Raw genomic sequence first — 22,730 nt, 5'->3', positions numbered from 1 at the left:
GACGAGTAGCGATGAGGCAGTGGGAGGAGACACTAAGCTGTCCGGCGGACCATGGTGGGACACGACGGAAGTTCCTGGCAAAAACTGGAGCTGCCGACTCCGGCAAAGACCCGCGACGGCACCCTTGGTCAGCAGCCAGCTTCTGCTTCAGCTGCACTGTGGATCGGAGGTCCGGATGCAAGACGTCCAAGGGTACCTTGACAATCCGATCCAGCAGGAGCTCACAGGGGGCACGGCCAGTGACATCGTAGGGCGTTGTCCGGTACTGAAGCAGTATCCGGGCAATCTGCGCCCGGAAATCTCCAGTCTGGCTCTTCTACAGCTTGTCCTTGATGGTTTGCACCACTCGCTCGGCTGCACCGTTTGAAGCAGGGTTGTACGGCGGAACCATCATCTGGCGGATGCCGTTCTTCGTCAGCCAGGCCAGGTACTCTGTGCTGCGGAAAGCAGGACCATTATCGGACACGATGAGGTCCGGCAACCCCTGGGCGACGAAGACCTGTCGTAGCGCTGCAATGGTCGCGCCTGCTGATGGAGCGGTGACAGGTGGAACCTCAACCCACTTCGAAAAGGCGTGCACCACCACCACCAGAAAGTAATGGCCTTTGAAGGGCTCCCCCGAAATCCACATGCAGGTGGGACCAGGGTGTCTTTGGGAACGGCCAGGGGGTGATTTCCACATGGTTTGAGGCCCGCTGATGCTCCTGGCAGATTTGGCAGCTCTGCACCATGTGAGCGATGTCCTGGTCCAGGCCAGGCCACCAAAAAAAAGGACCGGGCCACCATCTTGGTCTTTTCCATGCCAGGATGATACGCGTGCAGCAACAGCAGGACCCTGGACCGGAGACTTTGTGGGATCACCACCCTGGAACCCCACAGTAGACAGCCCTGGTGCAAGCTAAGCTGTGGCTATAAGCCTGTTGAACGAATTCCTCCCCAGGGGACACCATCTTGACCACCTGAGACAGGAGTGGGCCCCGGCTGGTCGCTTGCGATACCGCAGATCTGGAGAGCACATCCGGGTCCGCGTGCTCCAGCATCAACACTTCAGCAGGTTATGGAAGAGCATCAGGCACCTCTGGCAGAGGCAGGTGGTTCAGAGCATCAGCAGGTCCCAGGTCCTTTCCCGGACGGTAAACCAGGTAACTGTAAGCTGCCAGCCTCAAAGCCCAGCGTACCACTCGAGGTGATGCCTGCACGGGAACTGCCTTGTCAGGCCCCAGCAGCCTCAACAGCGGCTTGTGGTCCGTGTAGACCTCGAACTTCCGATACTTCAGATACTGGTGAAAGCGTTCGACACCGAACAAGAGGGCAAAGCCTTCTTTCTCCAGCTGGCTGTAGCGTTGCTCTGCAGCATGAAGCCGACGAGAAGAAAATGACACGGCTGGACGGCTCCCACGCCGTACGGCGACGCATCTATGGTAAGGAGGACAGGTTTGGTAGGATCGAAGTGCACCAGCCTTGCTGACTAGCTTCTTACTGCGCTGGAAGGCCCAGTCCTGCTCCTTCAACCAGACCCATTGCTGACCATCTCGAAGCAGAAAATGGAGTGGCTGTAGATGCCCCGACAGGTTCGGCAGGAAACTCCTGTAGAAATTGATGAAGCCGAGGTAGCTCTGAAGCTCCTTCTTGTTCTGGGGCTTAGGCGCCTTGAGCACAGCATCAACTTTGCCGGGAGCAGGCGCTAGGCCAGCCTGAGAAATGACATGTCCCAAGTACTCAACACTGGGGGTCAGGAAAATGCACTTTTCCAGCTTGAGCTTCAGACCGGCGTCCTGCAGTCGTGCAAGGACGTTATGCAGGTTTTGCAGGTGGTCCCCGTCATCGTTGCCAGTAACCAGGATGCCATTCAAGTGCACCGCCACCGGCCTCATGCCCCTGAAGAGGTTGTCCATCTCCCTAAGCGCGTGTACTGGAAGAGCCCCAAAGTTGTCGATATTGTGACATGCTTCCGGGAGGCATCCTGGAGCACCAGCTGCTGGCAAGCATCTCCGAGGTTGATCTTGGTGAACTTCTGTCTACCGGAGAACGCTGACCAGAGATCTTCAATCAGGGGCAACGGGTACTTCTCGATAGTAGCGACGGGATTGATGGTAACCTTGAAATCCCGGCAGATCCTGAGACTGCCGTCTCGCTTGAGGACTGGTACGATGGGAGCGATTCAGACATCTTGACGGGCACCATGATGCCCTTTTGTTGCAGCTCCTGGGTGACCCCGTCCTTCAGAACGAACGGCAGTGGGCGAGGCTTGAAAGATGTGGCCGGGCTCCCTCAGGTACACATATGCCAGCTACTGTGCCTGCGAATGTGCCCACCGCTGGCTGGAACAGGGGCTTGAACTCGATCAGGAGGCTGGGGACGTCTTTGACCACATGCAGGCTGTTACGTTTTGCGCCAGGCGTGTCGAATTGATCAGACAAGTTCCGGGTGAACGACGTTTATTAACCCATGCTTGTGGGTTGAGGCTCGGCAAGAAAGAGAGAGCCGCTAGCAAGGGGCACTCTGCTTTTTAACACTTAATGGTGCATGCGCACTTCGCAGAGTGCTCTTATCAAGATGAGCGCCAGCCGACACAACACCACCTCCCCTTTTAATGGAGCACACAGTCACTCAGAGTCCAGCTTAGAATCTATCCGGTGGGCGACGATTTCGCATGGGGTAACGTCTTGCCTCGGCGGGTGCTGGTGTTGCCTGTTGCGCAACCGGAGTTACCATGGGCGGTTGTGGACTGGAAGGAACTGGTGCGCCGGCAGTCTCAGGATAAAACAGGAACTCGCTGGTCGTAACTTCGCCAGCTGTTCCATGCCTAGGGGTAACGTCCTCTGCAGGCCTCTGTAGCAGCTGATCCTGGTGACGACGCCAGGTGAAGGTGCCCCTCGGGGTGGTTGCACGCACTTGGAAAGAGACAGGTCCTGTTTGAGCAACAATCGCAGCGGGAGCCCACTTTGGTTTTCCAGAATAATTACGTGCTAACACGCTGTCGCCTACCAAGAAGTTACGTTCGCGACACGGACGACTTAATGCCTGAGTGCACTGTCTGTGTGCTACTCTTTCCCCAACGGAAGGCTTTACGGCATCTAGCCGACTGCGTAAGCGTCGTCCTAGGAGCAATGCCGCTAGTGATTCACGAGTCGTCGCATGTGGCGTGTTGCGATACGACAGCAAAAATTTATGCAGCTTTACCTGCAATGTTCCTCCTGTGCCGTCTTTGCGCAGCGCATGAATGCGCATCACGTAGACTTTGCGGGACCTTTTCAGAATACCATGCTTTTAGTGGTGGTCGACGCACATTCTAAATGGCCAGAGGTTTTCGAAATGAGATCGACAACTACAGAAAGCACGATTCGTTGCTTGACTGAGCTTCATCCAGCGGTCTGGATGAAACGCTCTGCCAACCCATTGGAGCTGGGGTGGTAGGGAGCCGTGAGGACGTGGCGCGCTGCCATTGCCTGCACGAAGTGCTTGAACTCCTGCGAAACAAACTGAGGTCCATTATCGGAAACAATTGTTTCAGGGTAACCAAAACGTGCGAAGAGCTCAGTCAAGCAACGAATCGTGCTTTCTGTAGTTGTCGATCTCATTTCGAAAACCTCTGGCCATTTAGAATGTGCGTCGACCACCACTAAAAGCATGGTATTCTGAAAAGGTCCCGCAAAGTCTACGTGAACACGCTGCCACGGTGAAGTCGGCCATGACCACGGGTGAAGAGGTGCGTTGATTGGAGCGTTACGTTGCTCTTGACAACTAGCGCAGCTTCTGATACGAAGTTCGAGGTCTGCCTCAAGAGTTGGCCACCACACGTAGCTGCGTGCTAGTTCTTTGCTGCGCACGACGCCGGGGTGGCCGTCATGGAGTTCGTCCAGAACGAACCCTTGCAGCTTTGCAGGCACGACTACTCTTGCGCCCAGCATGACGCATCCCTGATTCACCGTCAGTTCGTTGCATCTGCGAAAAAAAGGCTTCAACTGTTCATCATTGATCGACGCGGGCCATCCCACATTTGTAAATTCCTTCACTTGACGAAGAATTCGGTCTTTACATGTGGCAGCCGCGATATCTCGACTAGAAACAGGCACCGAGTTCAATCGCAACGAGTAAAATGTTTCTTCTGTTTATTTGGTTTCCGCTTCAAGATCTGGCAGCGGCAGACGCGAGCAGAAATCGGCTTCCGCGTTCTCGCTCAATTTCTTGAAGATAAGATTGTAAGAGTAGGCTGCCAACGTAACGGCCCAGCGTTGCAAACGAGCAGCTGCGATGGTGGGAATACCGGTTGTCGGGCCCAATATTGTTTCAAGAGGCTTATGATCTGTGACCAAGGTGAATGAGCGCCCATAAAGATAGAAGTGGAACTTCTTTACACCGAAAATGATGGCTAACGCTTCTTTCTCCAGTTGACTATTTCTTTTCCGCTTCAGATAGCGTTCGTGAAGCGTAAGCAATGTGCCGTGCCCTTCCGTCATCGTAGACATGAAATAGGACTGCTCCTACACCATACTGAGACGCGTCGCATGACAGCCTAAGTTGTCTTTCAGGGTCATTGTGTGCGAGCGCAGGTGGTTGTGCCAATAGCGCTTTCCCTTGGTTGAACGCTTTTCTAGCATGCTCGTCCCAGTGCAATGCTACCTTTTTTTGCAGAAGTCTGAAAAATGGTTGAGCTATCGTTGCTAACTGGGGCACGAACTTGCTGCAATAGTTGACAACGCCCAACAACGACTGAAGCTGCTTTTTTGATTTCGGCTCTGGTGCCTGGAGAAGTGCGTCAACTTTATCTGACAATGGGGAAATGCCTTCAGCGCTGATTATGTGCCCAAGGTAGTGAAGTTCGCTTTGAAAAAACGAGCACTTCTCTTTCTTTACCCTGACACCTCGGCTTTGAAGACGCTCCAGCAGCGCTTCGAGATTAGCTAAGTGGTCTTCTAGCGTTTTCCCAGTTACCAAAATATCATCTAGGTAGCAGCAAACACCCTTGAGGTCCTTCAACATCGTGCCCAGTATTGTTTGGAAAATCCCCGGCGCGGAAGCGATTCCAAAAGGTAATCGGTTGACGACAAACAATCCCTTGTGGGTGTTCAAGGTTAGGTACTGCTTTGAAGCATCAGACATGACCACTTGCTGATAAGCGCGGTTCAGGTCGATCTTTGAAAAATGTGTGCCTCCAGACAGAGCCGCGAATAAGTCATCGACCTTCGGCAACGGGTAACGCGTGACGTCAAGGCACGGATTCACTGTCACCTTATAATCGCCACAGAGGCGTATGCCACCGTCTTTCTTGATAACGGGTACCACTGGCGTTGCGTAATCTGATGTGGCAACGGCCGTTATGATGCCCATTTTTTCCATCTTCGAAAGTTCAAGCACAACCGCCTTTTGCAGTGCGAACGGCACGTTTCTTGCTTTGAGAACCTTCGGTGCCTGATTAGGCTTGAAATACAGCTCGGCCCTTTCTTCTGTAATCATGCCTAACTCATCTTTAAATAGAGAGTCGTACTTTGCCATCAAGGCGTGCAGCCTTTCCTCTAAACGACAAGAAAAAGGCAGCTCTGACCTTGGCAGATGGTGGACGTTCCAGATTTTGTTCCACTCCAGCCTAATTGCTTGAAGCCATTCCCGACCCAGCAACGGCGGCCCCTCCTGGTCGACGACGTATAGAGGAAGGCTCGCCGTGTTGCCACCGTGCTGCACCTTGACTTGCAGGACGCCTTTTGGCATCACCAGGGCTCCTGTATAGGTGCGGAGCTTCACTTCTGTCGGGTTGAGCCTGGCTGATGAAAGAAATTGGCGGTATTATTTGAAAGGCATGACTGTCACGGCGGCACCTATATCTAGCTCCATAGGGATTGTCACATCATTTACTTTCATCGGTACCATGATGGGCTCAATACTGGAAGCAGATACGCCCTTTACGGCTACCACTTCCGAGCGGGATACCACTGATAGCGCTTTTACAGTGTCCTTGATGGGGCGTTTTCCACGCGGCTGGCCGGAGGTGCCACGGCAAACTCGTTGCAGGTGTCCCCTTTTGTTGCACTTATAGCATTTGTCATTTACGTGGGGACACGCTTTGCCGGAATGTTTCGGCGACCCGCAGCGAAAACATGCCTGCGACTGGACACTCGAAGTTGCCTGTACCTTATACATGGGGTTGGCTGTAGACACACCTGTACGGGCTTCCGCAGTGCTTTTCGTTGCCGCCTCCATAGCCACAGCGCGCTCTACCGCTCTCTGAAACGTAAGCTTGCGACACTCTTAGGCAAAGTTACACCGTTTGGCTTGCCCCTTCTGCCACACAACAATAATCGTTATCTGCCTTGATGCGTTTCGTTTCTTTAACGCTGCGAGCCCGGAACTTTCCAGTAACGAACGGCACGCGCGTTATCAGAAGGGGCACTCCAAAGGGTGTAAACTGTTCTATGCTGATAACACGCGTGCCGTTCGTTACTGGAAAGTACCGGGCTCGCAGCGTTAAAGAAAGGAAACGCATCAAGGCAGATAACGATTATTGTTGTGTGGCAGAAGGGGCAAGCCAAAGGGTGTAACTTTGCCTAAGAGTGTATCCTCAGTGAACAGCACTCGCTGTATATCCTCTCTTAACAAGCCGCAGACGAAGCGATCCCGGAGGGATTCATCTAACGCGCTTCCAAAATCACAGGCTCGTGCTAGCTTCCGTAGCTCGGCCACGTAATCAGAAATGGACTCGCCTTCGACTTGCTGCCTCCTGTGGAACTTTGCTCGCTAGCCAATGACCGATGGTTTCGGCGACAGATGGTCCCCCAGCGTCTTCGTTAGTACCTCGAAGCTCTTGGCTGAAGGCAGCTCCGGGGCAACCAGTGATTTTAGAAGACTATAGGTACTGGGGCCTATGATGCTCAGGATTGCATGTACTCTGTCACCTTCGAGAACGCGGTTGACGATAAGAAACGACGTCAGCCGTTCTTCGTACGACGCCCAGTCATTCGTGGAAACGTCGAATGGTTCCATCTGGCCCAGTTGAGCAGCAAACTGCGTCGAATCTGCACTGGCTTCTTCGTTCATGATATCAGTCAGCGAAGAAAAGAAAAAGCAGCACTTTTCAATCGTCGATACTGAACAGAGGCTGAATGCCGAGAACACTTGCCTTCCTTGACGCTGCGCAACTCCTCAATATCCCATCCTCGTCGCCACGTGTTACGTTTTGCGCCAGGCGTGTCGAAAGGATCAGACAAGTTCCGGGTGAACGACGTTTATTAACCCATGCTTGTGGGTTGAGTCTCGGCAAGAAAGAGAGAGCCGCTAGCAAGGGGCACTCTGCTTTTTAACACCTAATGGCGCATGCGCACTTCGCAGAGTGCTCTTATCAAGATGAGCGCCAGCCGATACAACACAGGCCGGCTTCCTGGTACTCTGGCAGACGAACGACCAGTACAGGAATCTAGTCTCGGCCCAGCAGCGTCGGCAATGACCCCTTGGTTAAATAAAGAGGAAGGGTTGCCTCCCTGTCGCCAAAGCGAATGCTGACCTGTGCCTGACCCTGGACCTGGGAGAGCTGCCCGGAATAGCTGCGCAGCATCACGCCCGAAGCCTCGACGGACACGCCGGGGAATGTACGCCTGAAAAGTTTCCCGGTCATGACCGACACACTGCCCCCTGTGTCCAGCTCCATGGAAATGGGGTGCTTGCAGACTTCGACGGTCAGTATGTACGGCGGCACAGACGACTTTACACGGCCTGTGTGCCACATGTCGAAAATCGGCGGGTCCTTGGCCATGACGTGGAGCGTGGCCGCGAAAGAACTTGAGCCTGCTGCCGCACACCCCCGCAGCGTACCCTTGCGGCGGCTACCCTAGCCGCGGGCTTGTGTGGTACCTGGGCTTGAACCAGGCTGCAGCTGCTGCTGCTGTTTGCTGTTCGTCCTCCCCCTTCGGCATACCAGTGCCAGGTGCCCAGTTTTCGCGCACGTGAAGAATTCTGCTTGAGAGAACTGGCACTCTGAGGTGGAGTGGTCACAGCCGCAGCGACCGCAGGTACTGCCCTTTGTCGTCAACTTGTTGACCGCCGCTTCCGCCGATGGTGAGCCAGTCGCACGGGCAATCTCGCCGGCGTCCTTGGCGGCAGCTTCCATTGCCAGCGCTGCCTTCACTGCGTCGTCCAGCGAGAGGTCTGGAAGCCCCAGCAGTCACGTCTGCAAGGCGGAGTTGTTGATGCCGCAGACGAAACGGTTCTGGAGCAGTGAGTCCAGCTGATCCCCGAAAACGCAGGCACTCGATAACCCTCGTAGCACAGCAATGAACTTCCGGAGGGTCTCTCCTTCCTGGCGGTTGCGGTTGTTGAAGCGGAAAGGATCCATTAGTGTGGACAGTGCTGGGTTGAAATGCGAGCGCAGTATGGCGAGCAGCTCACTCAGCGTCTTAACATGCGGGGTGGCTGGCTTGAGAAGGTCGAGCAGGAGACTGAAGACGCGGGTCCCGCAGGTGGTCAGGAAAATGTCCCGCTGTTTTGCCTCGGGTGTGTCGTTTGCCCTGAAGAACACGTGGCCTTGTTCCTGGTAAACTGGCCAGGCGGACCCATCTCCCTCGAACGGCTCGAGGATTCCGTACATAGGCATGGCGGCAGCAAAGGGAGGCGGTGTTTCGCGGCTCGCGGCGGTGTGGGTTCCAAACCCATCCTCGTCGCCAGTGTCACGATCCGCCGGGTTTGTGAACAACGAAGGGCTCGAGGCACCCTCCGTTAGACAGACGCTCCGCAGCGTGGTGGTGATGCACGATGACGGACCGCCGAGCAGCTCTGCTCGTCGATGTTTATTGGGCGCGGTGCCCAATGTTCCCTACCGAGCATGGCAGGCCACCGAGCCTGGTGGGCCAACGAAGATTATGCCCGAAGGGGTGTCACATGCTTGTTACACGGTCTGTATGGTTGAGCTTCATGGATCAGGCGCGATTTGTTCACAAATATCTGTCTAAAAGGCGCATGTAGAGCGAATGTTTTATTAAGCCAGACGCTGGAGAGGTGCTGTCAACGTTACAAGACTGATTATAAAATATACATACAAAAACAAGTTTGAACACAGCGCAGAGTGAAATAGCCAATTACACGCGATGTTCATAAAGGACTAACAGCCTCACGCTAAAATTTACCATAACCTCTTAGTTCGTACAGCCGACGCCAAAGCGACAGATGATTCGACGTTTGGTTCGTAATAGCAGATAGGTCGACAATCGAGTCGCGACGGGTGCCTCTTTCGCCATCGGAGCAACGCACCAGCACGAGTCCATCTGCAGGAGCAGGTGCAAGGCGGCGTGATAGTCAAACTTCGTTATAACACGATGAGATATGATGAAAGAATAGATTTACGAAGTAAGTGAAATTTTTCTTCAAATCTAAATAGATATATATTATGCAAAACATTGTTTTAACGCGTAAGATCATACTGATATGAACTAGATTTGTTTTCGAAACTGAAAATTCCCCGCTCTGGGACACCCAATATCAAGCTTTCCGCAGGGAAAGGCACATGTTCGATGCAGAACTCTCGCACCCCGGCGTTGGATACGCCGCCGAGCAACACTGATCTTTGTCATCGCTGCAAGTAGCTGCGCGTAAGCCGCAGCTTATCGTCACCTCTCTTCCCTCGGATGCGCCTCACAGGCTGGTGCAGCCAAGCGCTGCCTCTGAGATGGCACCAGGGCCATTCGGCCGCGCTTAAAGGGACACTAAAGGTTAAGATTTAGTCAACGTGGACTGTTGAAATAGCATCCCAGAAACCTCGAAACGCTTGTTTCATACCTAGAGGAGAGTTATTTTAAGAGAAAGTGCGTTCTGAAGCGTCCGCGTACCTCTCCTATCGAGGAGTGGTGACGTCATGGTCTCATAGTTAACATTGCGCCGTCAGTGAGTAAAACGGCGTCCGCAGACGGCACTACAGATTTTCTGCGCAAAACGCAAGCGCGCGGCTAGAAACAGAGCCAAGACACATCCGACAGCAGCGCGAAAGCGGAACTGTGGTGGCTAGCGGAAGGGAAAGCGCACGACGATATAAGCTGGTTCTTTATTGTATGACGCCAACTTTGACGCTCGCTGCAATGGACAACCCTGACAAAGGCACATTGGCTCGCGATGCTGTGCTCTTCAGCGATTTAAGCACTGATGAACGTGACCTGCTGCTGAGGGCTCGCGCAGCCGGCGTGGTTGCGTACTACTACGACGGCAACTGTATGTCATGTTGTACATATTCGCACATTTGTAGCTTTTCCTTCGGGAAAACCACCACGCGAAATGCGAAGTTTATGATATGACTAATAAAAATCGGGCCTCTCGGTTAGCCCCTTTTCGTCTCGTTTATTAAATTACGAGGGTCTCGAATCCGGCAACATTGATGCCTTCAGGTAGCATGTGTGGGTTTATTGACCGGTTGCCTTCACCCAAAAAAAATATCACATTCGGGGGACGCCTGCGGCATAAAGGATGTTCCACATCCACCGCCAAGGTCTGTGAGTAGTGGCACTGGCTAACACTCCCAATGCTCTACTAGGAAACGTCAATACCCAAGAAAGGGGAATGGGGAAACGGCGCCGCGGTAGCTCAATCGGTAGAGCATCGCACGCGAAATGCGAAGGCTGTGGGATCGTTCCCCTCCTGCGGCGAGTTGTTTTTTCATCAACTTTCATTTCCATTAATTAATCGTTTCTTTATTCCATTCATTAAGCACAAGTAATTTGCCCTATGTTGTCCTTGGTTTCAGTGTTTGTTGGCTTCTTATGACTAATAGAAATCGCGCCCCTCGGTAAACCCCTCTTTTTCTCTGCTCTCTAGGTAGTCACTCGTGTGGAGGTGCGTATGTTCTGCGGGTTAGCTTGTAACGCTGCGTGATGTCTTGGTGCGAGACTAGCGCCTGCATGCGCTCGTGTTTGGATTCCTCGGCGTCGGCACGGTAGGTGAAATCTCAAGCAACATGGTTGGCGACTTCATTGCCAGGAATGTTGTGATGAGCTGGTGCCCAGATGACCATGACTAATCTCGGTGGAAGCTTTTGATTGATGATCTTGAGACTATCTGCATGAATTCTGCCACTAGCGAAGCTGTGACATGCCTGTTGAGAGTCGGTCACTATGACTTAACCTCTGTTTGGGAGAGCGCGAGGGCTATGGCTGCTTCCTCGGCTTGGAGGGGATTGTTTCGGGGGAGTGAAATGCTGCTCCGACGTTCTTTGTTGACGATTACGGTGGCTATTATGACTGCGCGTCTGGGGCAAGACCCCGCATACGTGTTAGCCGTAGAAGGTTGAGTCCGGTATTGCTTGTGTGTGGCCCGGGCCCGGGTCTCTCTTTGCTTTGCGTGGTGCACTAAGTGATTGTTGCCATTTAGGCGAGGTGCGGTGACGTTGCTCCGGATTGCATGTGGTAAACTCAGTCTGAGGCGGCGGATGGTGTAAAAGAGTGGACTTGCTCGCTTCTGTAAACGCCAATATTTTCGCTCGCTGGATAAATGCGCCTCGATTAGGTCCTCGGCCGTGTTCTGCACTCCTAGTCATAGTAGGCGTTCTACAGATGTTCTGATCGGCAGGCCCATCATCTGCTCATATGCCTTTCTGATAATTTCGTTGATTTTCTTGAATTCCGTCGCGTTGAGTAGTGCATATGGAATAGCGTAAATTATTCGAGACACGACGAAGACTTGGACAAGCCGAAGCGTATCCACCTCCCATAACTCCTTGTCTTGGTTGTCATTCGCGGATCATGTGGGTAACTTGGCCTTTTAATTTGATAAGCTCGTTGAATAATATTCTGCTGGTGTGATCCGAATGGAACACCATTCCCAGTATATTTACGATCTGAGATGGAACGATGGTGTGTCCCTCCAGTTACATGTTGATAGTTGGCGAGTCAGATGCGTGCTTCTTTCGCGGTGAGACCAGGAGTAGCTCCGAATTTTGGGGGTCGCAGCTGAGGCCGCACGACTTAGTATCGTCGTTTACCATGTCAGCCACTTCCTGCAAGCAGCTTTCCATTGCCACGATTGACCCTGTGGACGATCAGGTGACAATTTCATTCGCGTGTAGACCATGCCGGACCCACGGGATGTTACAAAGAAGCGGCAGGAAGCCTATTAGGGTGACATTAAAGAGGAGTGGGGAAACACTGCGTTCTGTAGTGTGCCCCGCCCACCCAGTAGGAAGGCGGTTGTGGCTTGGTCGATTATATTTAGGATAGCTTTTCTACCTAAGAGAGACTTTCTGATATTGTAATAGGTCCTGACCCCACAGCCCAGCGTGTTTGGCCGCTGTAAGATTGTTGTATGCTTGACGTTATTGAACGCCCTTTTAAGATCTGAGGCTAAGATAGCGGCGGGAACAGAATGCTATAATCGTTGTTGGAAGTTTCCTCGAGTCCGCCAGGAATGTGTGTTGCCGGTGTAATGAAGCAGAGGCGCCTCATGTTTCCCAGAGCGGCTTGGAGACGACGACGACGACGACCGGTGCTGTCTTAAGCAAGAGAGCTCGGGCTGCTCACTGCTGCTAGGCTGCTGTTTATCTGCTGCTCCTCGTCTTTAATTAAACATCCTTACACCGGTTATCCCGCGACCTCGTGCTCAGCAGCCCAACGCCATAGCCACTGAGCAACCACGGCGGGTACAAAGCAGAAAGGTGGGTCTAAAAATGAATCTGCAGAAAACTAATGTAATGTTTAACAGTCTCGGAAGAGATCAGCAGTTTACGATAGGTAGCGAGGCACTGGAAGTGCTAAGGGAATCTACTTAAGACAGGTAGTGACCGCGGATCCGGATCATGAGACTAAAATAATCAGAAAAATAACAATGTGCTGGGGCGCGTTTGGCAGGCATTCTCAGATCATGAACAGCTGGTTGCCATTATCACTCAAGAGAAAAGCGTATAACAGCTGTGTCTTACCAGTATTCACGTACGGGACAGAAACCTAGAGGCTTACGAAAACGGATCTACTTAAATTGAGGACGACGCAACGAGCTATGGAAAGAAGGATGGGTGTTAAGGGATAAGAAAGGAGCAGATTGGTTGAGGGAACAAACGGGAGTAAATGGTATCTTAGATGAAATCAAGAAAAAGAAATGGGCATGGGCGGGACATGTAATTAGGAGGGAAGATAACCGATAGTCATTAAGGGTTACAGACTGGATTCCAAGAGAAGAGAAGCGTAGCAGGGTTCAGCAGAAAGTAAGGTGGGCGGAAGAGATTAAGAAGTTTCCAGAGACAACATGGCCACAATTAGTACATGGCCGGGGTAGTTGGAGTAGTATGGGAGAGGCCTTTGCTCTGCGGTGGGCGTAACCAGGCTGATGATGATGATGATGGTTTGATTAGGTGCCTCAATAACTTCCACATCTTGGAAATACTCACTCTTCCTCTCAAGCTGTCGCAGAGGGATATCCAATTTTCTCGGCATAGTGTGGAGGCGTATTGCACAGCCTCTTGTGGGAGGAGGGCGTTTTGCTTCTATAGCTTGCGATTTAATCTTTGCCTTTTCCACGGCTTCAGTAGGCTACGCTGGGCTTCCCACATGTGCAGCAAGTGAGCGTCGATGCACGGAGTTGTGGTGGTGGATGTTTCGAGCATGTTGGTATGCGCCTTCTCATCCTGGTGCAGCTGAGTGATCTAGTCCCTAATTGACGGATGCTGTTAGCTGTGTTGATTTATTGCTCTTTGTGCTCTTATCTGCCGGAGCTTCGTCCAATCCGTCAGGTGAGCAGCGCCTTCCTGGCTTTGTATTCAAGCCTACGGAGAGTGGTGGATAGCGGAGCGTGGTCGCTGCCTTGATACAACTCCAGATTGGTCGAGCAAGCTTGGAGGATGTTTCTAGTGAGAGCTGGGTTGGGGTTCGTGTCTCTTGAAACACTTGAGCCTAGCCTCGCGTTATTCTTTGGATCGGTGACAAGTGTAAGGCCCATGTCTAAAATAACATTGTCAAACAGATTTCCCTTGGGGTCGGTGTGTGTATAACCCTAGAGGAGTGGGCTGCATTGAAGTAGCCCCCTACTAGATGCGGGCGGTTGCCTGCTGCGTGCATAGCTTGCTCCACAATCTGTTGGAGGACCATTTACTGGCTTTTAGGCCGCCAGTAGAGGGTTAGGAAGAATATGGGACGCTTATTTGTTACCAGGGGGAGAATTTCGAGCAGAATAGCAAGCGCTTTGGATTATTGGAGATGATGCTGAATGGCCACTAGCTTCTTTCTGACCAGAGTGTGAAGGCTGCCATCCGTATCAGCGCATACATGACGAATCCGGGTAAGCAGATGTGCGTCTTCGTTTCTTGCAGCGCGATGATTTCAGGTGGTCTTGATGTAGATATATTTTGTATCAGTGACCGTGCTTGTTTTTGTAACCCCGGCAATTCCACTTCAACACCGTGGTTTCGCCTGGGGAGCCCTCGCACTTACTGCATACATGTTGAGGAGGAGTCATCTTGATTGTTAAAGGAGTAATGCTTGCATCAGGTGGGGTTCCCTTGAGTCTAGAAAGTTAGATAGATCTGGTATCGTCTGGTGAGTTTTCTTCAGGCACCGGTGTTGCCGAGATTCTAGACTTTGCGTTCCTCTAGTCTCGTGATGTGCTCCGCCATCTGAGTCTTAGAGTGTTGTTGAGTTGCGAATGGTTGTGCCGCTGACTGTTGTATAGCTGGGAGTTGTTGTTGAATGTTAGCTTGCAGGGATATTTGAGTGTTCTGAGTGACCTTTGCTGCTATCTCCTCTGCGTTCTGGGGAGTAGCATATTGGACGGGCATAAAGCCCTGCGGTGTAGTGGGCTGTGCGGTTGTTCGTTGCGGTGTCAGATTTAAAGTGGCTGTGTGCGCTGGCTGCTCTTCCCGTTTAAGATTCGTGGGAGTGGGGTTGAAGTGTTCTGTGAGGGGGTTGCGCTATGTCTTCCCAGCAATTCATCTTTAAGTGCTACAGACTCTCCGAGTACGTTAGTGATTTATGATTTTAGTGTTTTGTTCTTTTCATTGAGACGCTTAATGTGTGCGTGTGCTTGTACCAGCTGTATATCACTAGAAGGGGGACAAGGTTTTGGAGAGACATCCTGTGCCCAGCTGACCTGCTGCGTGACCTACTCTGCTCCCTTGCTTCCCCTAAGGCCACTTGCGGATAGGTCACAGCTCGAGGTCCTTCTCACCCTTTTGTGCCCCGTGTCCAATCCTGCGCTAGTCACTTCAGCCGGCAACACCAACTAGCCCAGTCTCACACCCTACTCGAGGTCCTGCCACGGGATGACGTTCGTCTTCGGAATGACGTCCTGCGCCTAGAACAGGAACGCGGCCTGGAACCGCTCGTTTCAGGGACAACCCCGCGTCGTTTCGGGGATCGCGACTTGCGAGACACTGTGCGCTCGCCACGTGGTGTAGAAGAAGAGGAGTTTGTTCTCAGGGCCTGCTGCGTTTTTCGGCGGTTGACGGGTGGCACGAATCTGTTGGGGCAATATTTGCCGGCCATCGAGTGATTCTCACTGCTCCAAAAGCACCAAAGGTTCTTCTCGTGCTGCTCCATTGCCAGCGAAGTGCCGTGCTCATTGCACTTGGGGGTCGCGGGAAACCTTAGGCAGACGTCCTATCTGTGACTTGTCTCATTGCAGGTTAGGCAATAGGGACGGTCCTCTTGTGTAGGCAGAACCAAAGATGGGCAGAAAATTCGATGTATTATGGTATTGTTCTCCTGGGAGTGTGATCACCATGGTTCTTGTGTTTCCCAGTCTTCGACATGTCAGCGTCTCGTATCCGGCAGATTCAATGCGTTTAAGTACCATTTCGGGCCTGGTGTCGTAATCGATTTTGTACATCACCCCTTTATGCCAGTTATCGGGGGATATTCCTTATGATCCAATATCATAAACTGTGGGATCAATTTTTTTCTTTCAACACCTTGCTAAGGGCTGACGCCTTAGCTTCCGGGACAGTGCTCAGAACAAGGATTTTTTGGTCTTCGTCTTTGCGTACTTTGAATCCGGTGGAGCCGATTTCTAGCTTTGCCTCACTGGTTATGGCGTCCACTAACTTCCCTGGGTTCACCTTGTTCAGATGCAGGCCGTTCCAAGGACGAATCGCGAGCTTGTAATTGTCGGAATGCAGTAGGGGGGGAGGAGTTGCCGGGATTGCGCATCGCCAGTCGACTTTGGCGGAGAAGGGTCATCGGTGGCGTTCGGGATAGTTGAGACGTATTGGAGCGTGGCTGCAGCCGACGACGGCAGGCATGGTTAGTAACATTAATCCAAGACTCATCGTCTTCACCGTTCTCCTCAGGGGCCGGAAGAAGTCCTTGCGGTTCGCCAATTTCTATGTACTCGTTCTCCAAGGTCCCGGCGGACGATTGCTGGGCGGCGTTGAGCAGCACGGTCGCCATCTGCTGCGGTGCGGCGGCCGAGGTCTTTGCTAGGCCTTGCCACTAGCGTAGTGGGTTTAGTGGGGCGGCCCGCTTCGAAACTAGATGTAACAATAACATGAAAAATGCAGAGCACGGACAGAAGAATTAAACAGACTCTCGAGCGCATTAGTGACAAAGACAGCATACGATACAAGGATGCTGCTAGATACTGAGGAGTAGACACATACGTACATAATGAAATTAAGAGTTTGGCGAGATCTCGTCTTGTCGGCAAGTAAAGGCATAATAGGGATAAAATACAGAACGCTGACCAAAATGGGGTTGTAAAAAATCTTTTTACGTTTCGGCTTCCACAGGGAAGCCTTGTTCACTGAGCTGAGAGGCAAACCTTCAGCTTAAATCCGCGCCAGTAATCGCTTCAGGCATCTTGCGTTTGGCGGGAGATTGCCATCGTTTCTATTAAGCGTGTGTGTGGTTGTTTGAATAGTCGGGGATTCCAGATACTGTCGCTTTGTCCAGTTCTTTTATTGGGTGATTACTAAAGCTTGGCTCCAGTTGAAATCGTGCTGCTTGGCTTCTGTGTATTCAGCCGAATGCACTGGAAGTGACTTTTTTCTTTTTCACATCGTTCATGTGCTCCTTTAGGCGCCGCTCAAGATTGCCACTTTCACCAATATAGACATAATTGCAGTCCGCGCACGGTATCTTATATACAATGCCAGGAAACCTTTCCTTTCTTAGTTTGTCCTTGACGTTGACAAGCTCTTTTCGTAACTTGCGGCTGGGAACGTGGGCGACTTGCACGTTATATTTACGCAGGGCACGTGCCAAAGCTTCGCTCATGCCGTCAACGTACGGGATGGCGGCGCAGCGTTGGCCGGAGGCATCACGTGGTTTCCTATGGCGCAAGGCTCTTTTTTCCGAAGAATCAATAAAGCTTTTTGGGTAGCTGCACGTGCCAAACTCCACCCTTTCCAACCATTGAGGACGAAGTAGTACAACAACATCCAGAAGACCAGTGGAAGGCACTGCTGACGTTATGGAACTCTGAGGACCAGCTCTGGCTGGTCGACAGGACCCCTGCGTCAGCCACAAGCCATAGCCATCTGGAATAAGGAGGTCACCCACCTCTACGCGAAGAAAACGCGCCCCTGGTTAGAAAATGAAGCTTTTGGCCGGGTCGACGCCACATTAGCCTCCTGACTGCTGTATGTATCCATGACACTCCGCAAGCGCTTAACATTCTACCAACATGCAAGTACAGAGGGAATCTAGTTATAATGGAAGAGAGGTGGGGGGAGAGGAGGCAGAGAACGAGTAGAACCGACGCAGTCGTTAAACGAGTGAATAACAGCTTTGCCACTCTTCGCTCGCAGTTCCCATACAAATATGAAGAGGGGGGGGGGGGGAGATGACGTGAAAAGACAAGGAAATGTTGGATAAACTTAAGTTCAAGGTACAGTACGGTGCGTTTCTGCTATTTTTGAAAAATAAACCCACGCAAATATCTCTAGCGGACTACTTACGCAGGGCGTGCAGAAGCAGAGCCGCAATAATTAAAGTGCACCGCCGGGTCTAGGCGATACAATAGAAGCGGTCGCACGGCAAATCAACACTTCCGTACCCACCGCGATACCTTTGCGGCAAGGCATTGTTCGAGGTTACGGATTTCACTGAGGTAGCCGCATTTCGACGGGGGCGAAATAAGAAACGCTCGCGCACCTTGATTTAAGGACACGTTAAAGAACAACACGGTGCCAAAATTATACTGGAGTGCGCCACTACGGCCTGCCTCATAATCCGATTGCGGTTTTGGCACGTACAGCCCACTAATCCAATTCAAGTTTAATGCTTCAGCCACGATTCAATGTGCCGTGTGAGGCAAAGACAATGCTCAACCCTCTCAGAGGTTATAAAATATGGCGCACAACAATGTCTCAAGCAAACACATCTCTTTTTGTGTTTTGTGTACTACGCAGACAAACAGCAGTGGCGCACGCAAAGTAACGCTTAACATCAACTCACCACTATCGTGTTGGTCAAAACATTGAAGAAATAAAATATTCGCCGCGAACATCACCGCTAATTATCGTCAATCAAAGCAAAAGCTTCGCTAGCATCGATTCCCACAGTGCGGGAGATCTGAATATTTTTGCGCTGTGATTTTCGTTGCCCAAAATTTGAAGAGGCACTGATTCGTATCGGCCGCTACGTAGGTTCCGGATTCAGGTGCATGCAGACTAGGCTGCGCTACTGCTCCATCGCATTGCATCGGTAATACGCACGCCTCGCTCTGGAGATGGCAGTGTTGTATGCGGAGCAGCAGTGCCACCATACTTGCGCACCACAAGGCCTGTGCGAAACTCATGAAGGCGAACTCTGGTGCAAGTGCAATACCTCTGTCAATGTGGGGTACACATAAAAAAACAAAGCAACTCAAGATAGACATTTCAAGAAAACCCCGCAGGAGCATCATCCCCGCTCGCATCTAAACCCTTCTAAGCATGATTATCTCGGCCAGGCCTCTCGTCAACAATGCCGACGAATTGTTTGGCTAGAAGATCGTCGTAAGATCGTCGTTTCATTTCCAGATGCCATAATGGTGGTCGGGAGTCTTTGATATAAGGCTGCTATATCATTTGTTCCACATAACTTGTGCCAAACTGTTTTTTCACATATGCAACTGTCATGTAGCTGGAAAGAACCAAGGTAATGTTTGCCGTCCCTTGGAGCAAGTCAGAATACATTTTGTATTTCATTTAATTCCAAAATTAGTTATTATTATTGATAACTTCTCAAATACTAAACTCAGAGCAAAAGTGTATTTCAGAAAATGGCAGACGATCCAGAAGAATTCTCGGTTCAGCTTGCTGTTGCTCAATACGTGCTACATACAAGTTTTTTCAAGCTTCGAAGAAAGTCCTCGAAACAAAATAAAGTGGGTGGCGTGTCTAGTCCTGTGGCACTATTTCGTGTTTCGGGGAAGTGGTCAGGATTTTGTACATTTATAATGCATTAATTTTTAAATGTTCTATAGCCTATGCGTGTAGGACTATGTGTCTGTTAATTATATACGTGCGTCTTTTTTCGACGAATCATTCGTTTTTCCCGCATTGCTGGTATTTGCAGTTCCCACGTTAGTTGTCTGCTGGTGTTTTGTGCAAAGAATACAAAGTGTAAACGTCATTTTGTTCAACCAACAATACACGTATGCACGTAGAAACGAAATGCTTGACACATACCTGGCCATCATCTTTTCACAGAAAGAGTTGAACCTCGCTCCTGCGGATAAACAAGGTGGCGATCTCGTTTTTGTAAGTATTGACCTATCATTTATGTTTATTCGTACCAATTTAAGCTATGCAAAATTTTAGTGATGAGTCCTGTGACACTGTTATAAAAACACATCCATTAGCAGCAAGTGTAACTAAAGCAGAAAGTTGTGCTAACGCAGACTGAGTCACTTTTGTGGGAAACGAACATGCTAGCATGTATGCACATCTTAATCAGACCACAGTGATGATCAACTTGCGAGAAAGCGTGCCCATTTAAACATGCATTCACAAAATTGGCATTCAGAGCGGCGTAATGCCACAGGCGGACCCCGAATACAAATATCGTGTTTCATAGTGATGTAACATGCCTCCATTAACTGTCGTGCCAATGAATATTCTACCCTGCACGCGAATATTAGAACAACTTCGCATTCACATGCGGAAACCACAGTACCCAGGAAAATTTGCAGGGATCTTATTTTTTCACAGAAAGATTATGTTCCCTTGCCCTGTCATTCACGCAGCGGCCTGTCTGGTTGCCACATGTCTTACCATGTAGCGTACTATATTGTCACGTGGTCGTGACGTCAAAGAACACAGTAGCAATACTGTGAAAGGCAAAACTAGCTTTTATTGGGCGAACCTGTGCCCACAAAACAGGCTACACTTAAAGCACAACGAGAGCGGCGAACACAGTCGGCGACCGTCGAAAATCTGATCAGCGGGTCAAGCGCGTCGGCTTTTATACAGCAGTCGTCGAATGTTCCAGACTAATCGTTGGGACCCGCGTGCCTTCCACAAAGTTCTACACCATTCGCGTCAGGCGATGAAATCAGATAACATAAGGTTCGGCGACAACAGACAGCGGATAAAGCATCGATAACTTTCCAGAAACTTCGGATACATGCAGGCGCGTCCTGCGCTGTGCGATAACATTTGTTAGGCGGTGAAGCGTGTCGCCAAGAAAGACAAGTACACGTGTCAATACCCCCCTCTTAACAAGCATCGACCCGATGCAGCAGACAAACGAAAGTAATAAAGAAAAGCACTCGTAACAAAGAAAACAACAAAATAAGGAAGTTCGTCAGCGTCCGTAAAAAGGTTTAAGACGCACCACGTGGACCTCTTCAGATCGTGCGCGACGCCGCTGTGAATGCGAAATGCCGTCTGGCACGACCTCATAGTCCAGCGCGCCAATGCATCGGAATAAAACCCCTCCATAGACGTTTCCGCCGACCAGGTTAAATACCGCCAATCTACCCTCCTCCTCCACGCTCCTCTCCCACTCATCCCTTAGCTTCCGGCGTCAAGCGGAACTTACGTAGCTGCAGCTTCCTGTTCCGAGTGGAAGTGATGCTATCTTTTTTTTTCTTTTGACGTTGTTTACTTTCGCGTCGATGAAGAGGCTTTGATAGCACCAGCTGCGGTTCAAACTGTGAATGCGATTCCATCCAAGAACCACCGCCTATTGTAATCAGCGATCTGATCGTGTTCGTTGATTCGCGCCAACCTGCGACGGCTGTGCCACGAGAGACAACGTACAGTGGAATGTAGTACCCGGGCGCTTGAAGAGCACTGCCATTTTTCGTGCATTTGGAAAACAGCGACCGCGAACTTCAGCGGAATGCAACAGCGTGTCCCCTTTGCATTCTTCCCATGGTGACTGCCACAGCTCTGCTGAAAACGCGCGGGTGTTTCACCATCGTCTAACAGCAGTCAAAGCGGTAATTCCCGCAGCGCAGCTCCAGGAAGCGGAAACGCCGGAACCGGAAATTTTGAAACCGGAAATGCCGGAACCGGATTTGGTGTGAGGGGAAAAGGCGGCGCACAACAAAGGTTGTCGCTACTTAAGAAAGCGGCGGTGGCGCGTGGATGGAGGGGTTTTACGTCGGATGACCTTGTAGGGTCCGAAATAGCGCCGCAATACTTTCTCACTCAGTCCTCGTCGGCGTATCGGGGTCCGTACCCAAACACGGTCACCGGGCTGGTACTCGACAAAGCGTCGTCGCAGGTTCTAATGTCGGCTGTCGGTACGCTGCTGGCTCTTGCGAGAGGTACTGGGATTGATGCCCAGCACCTCCACCAGATGGCACGTGGTCGAGACGTCAAAGAACACAGTAGCCATACTGTGAAAGGCAAAACTAGCTTTTATTGGGCGAGCCTGTGCCCACAAAACAGGCTATACTTAAAGCACGAGAGCGGCAATTACAGTCGGCGATCGTCGAAAATCTGATCAGCGGGTCAAGCGCGTCGGCTTTTATACAGCAGTCGTCGAACGTTCCAGACTCATCGTTGAGACCTGCGTGCCTTCCACAAAGTTCTACACCATTCGCGTCAGGCGATGAAATCAGATAACATAAGGTTCGGCGACAACAGACAGCGGATAGAAGCATCGATAACTTTCCAAAAACTTCGGATACATGCAGGCGTGTCCCGCGCTGTGCGATAACATTTGTTAGGCGATGAAACGGGTCGAAAAAATAATAGGTACCCTGTACCCGTTAGCCACTTTCTCCTGGTTGTGACCCACTTTGCGAACATAAGGGACAACCCAACGTTACTAGACAAGTTTTAGTTTTGAAACTCGGCGCCGTTGCGCGGAACCGCCACCCGCCCGCGCCTTCGTGGCGCTGCAGTCGCGCCCGGCTTCACTTCCTCACTATCCGGCTACGCCTATGGCTACGCAGGCGGGCTGGACTAAGCACGCAGTACAGCGTTGATGCACATATATTCCGTGGTTCATTGTTGACGGCGAATTTCAGGAAGCATAAGAAGAACTTCAGTTTGTCCTAGTTGGTGTTTACTGTATATCATATTGACCGCAAATAAAGACGGGGACAGCGGGAGAGAACACATAAACAACACGGGCGGTAACATTCCACTGTTTTATTCACGGCAGCCCGTGGGCATATATAGACATAAAGAACATGCGCAGAACGCAGCAAACAAGAACACTCATCAGCCTAGCGTGGCAACCAATTGTCAAAAAAATCTGCAGAAGGTAAAAGGATCTAGGAGCAAAGCAAGGGTGAGGACGACTATATGGCCGTAAAACCTGTAGTGGTGCCGTATATTCACAGGGTCACTCACAACCTAAGGAAGGTGGCAAGCAGGTCTTTTCAGCCCCTTTTAAGCT

General features: G+C 51.1%; 1 protein-coding gene across 1 annotated transcript in view; it reads left to right on the top strand.

The window, feature by feature from the left end:
• Window positions 1-22,730, top strand: part of LOC126537044 (uncharacterized) — a 167,315-nt gene that overhangs the window by 132,094 nt on the left and 12,491 nt on the right. The window contains exon 5 of the mRNA XM_050184161.2: window positions 19,583-19,633. Within this exon, the coding sequence (XP_050040118.1) occupies window positions 19,583-19,633 (51 nt within the window). The remainder of the gene's footprint in view (window positions 1-19,582; window positions 19,634-22,730) is intronic.

The sequence above is a fragment of the Dermacentor andersoni genome, chromosome 3, assembly GCF_023375885.2.
Source record: "Dermacentor andersoni chromosome 3, qqDerAnde1_hic_scaffold, whole genome shotgun sequence".
NCBI classification, from domain to species: domain Eukaryota; kingdom Metazoa; phylum Arthropoda; class Arachnida; order Ixodida; family Ixodidae; genus Dermacentor; species Dermacentor andersoni.
The sequence above is the reverse complement of the archived record's forward strand: the minus strand, read 5'-3'. Positions and strand labels throughout refer to the sequence as shown.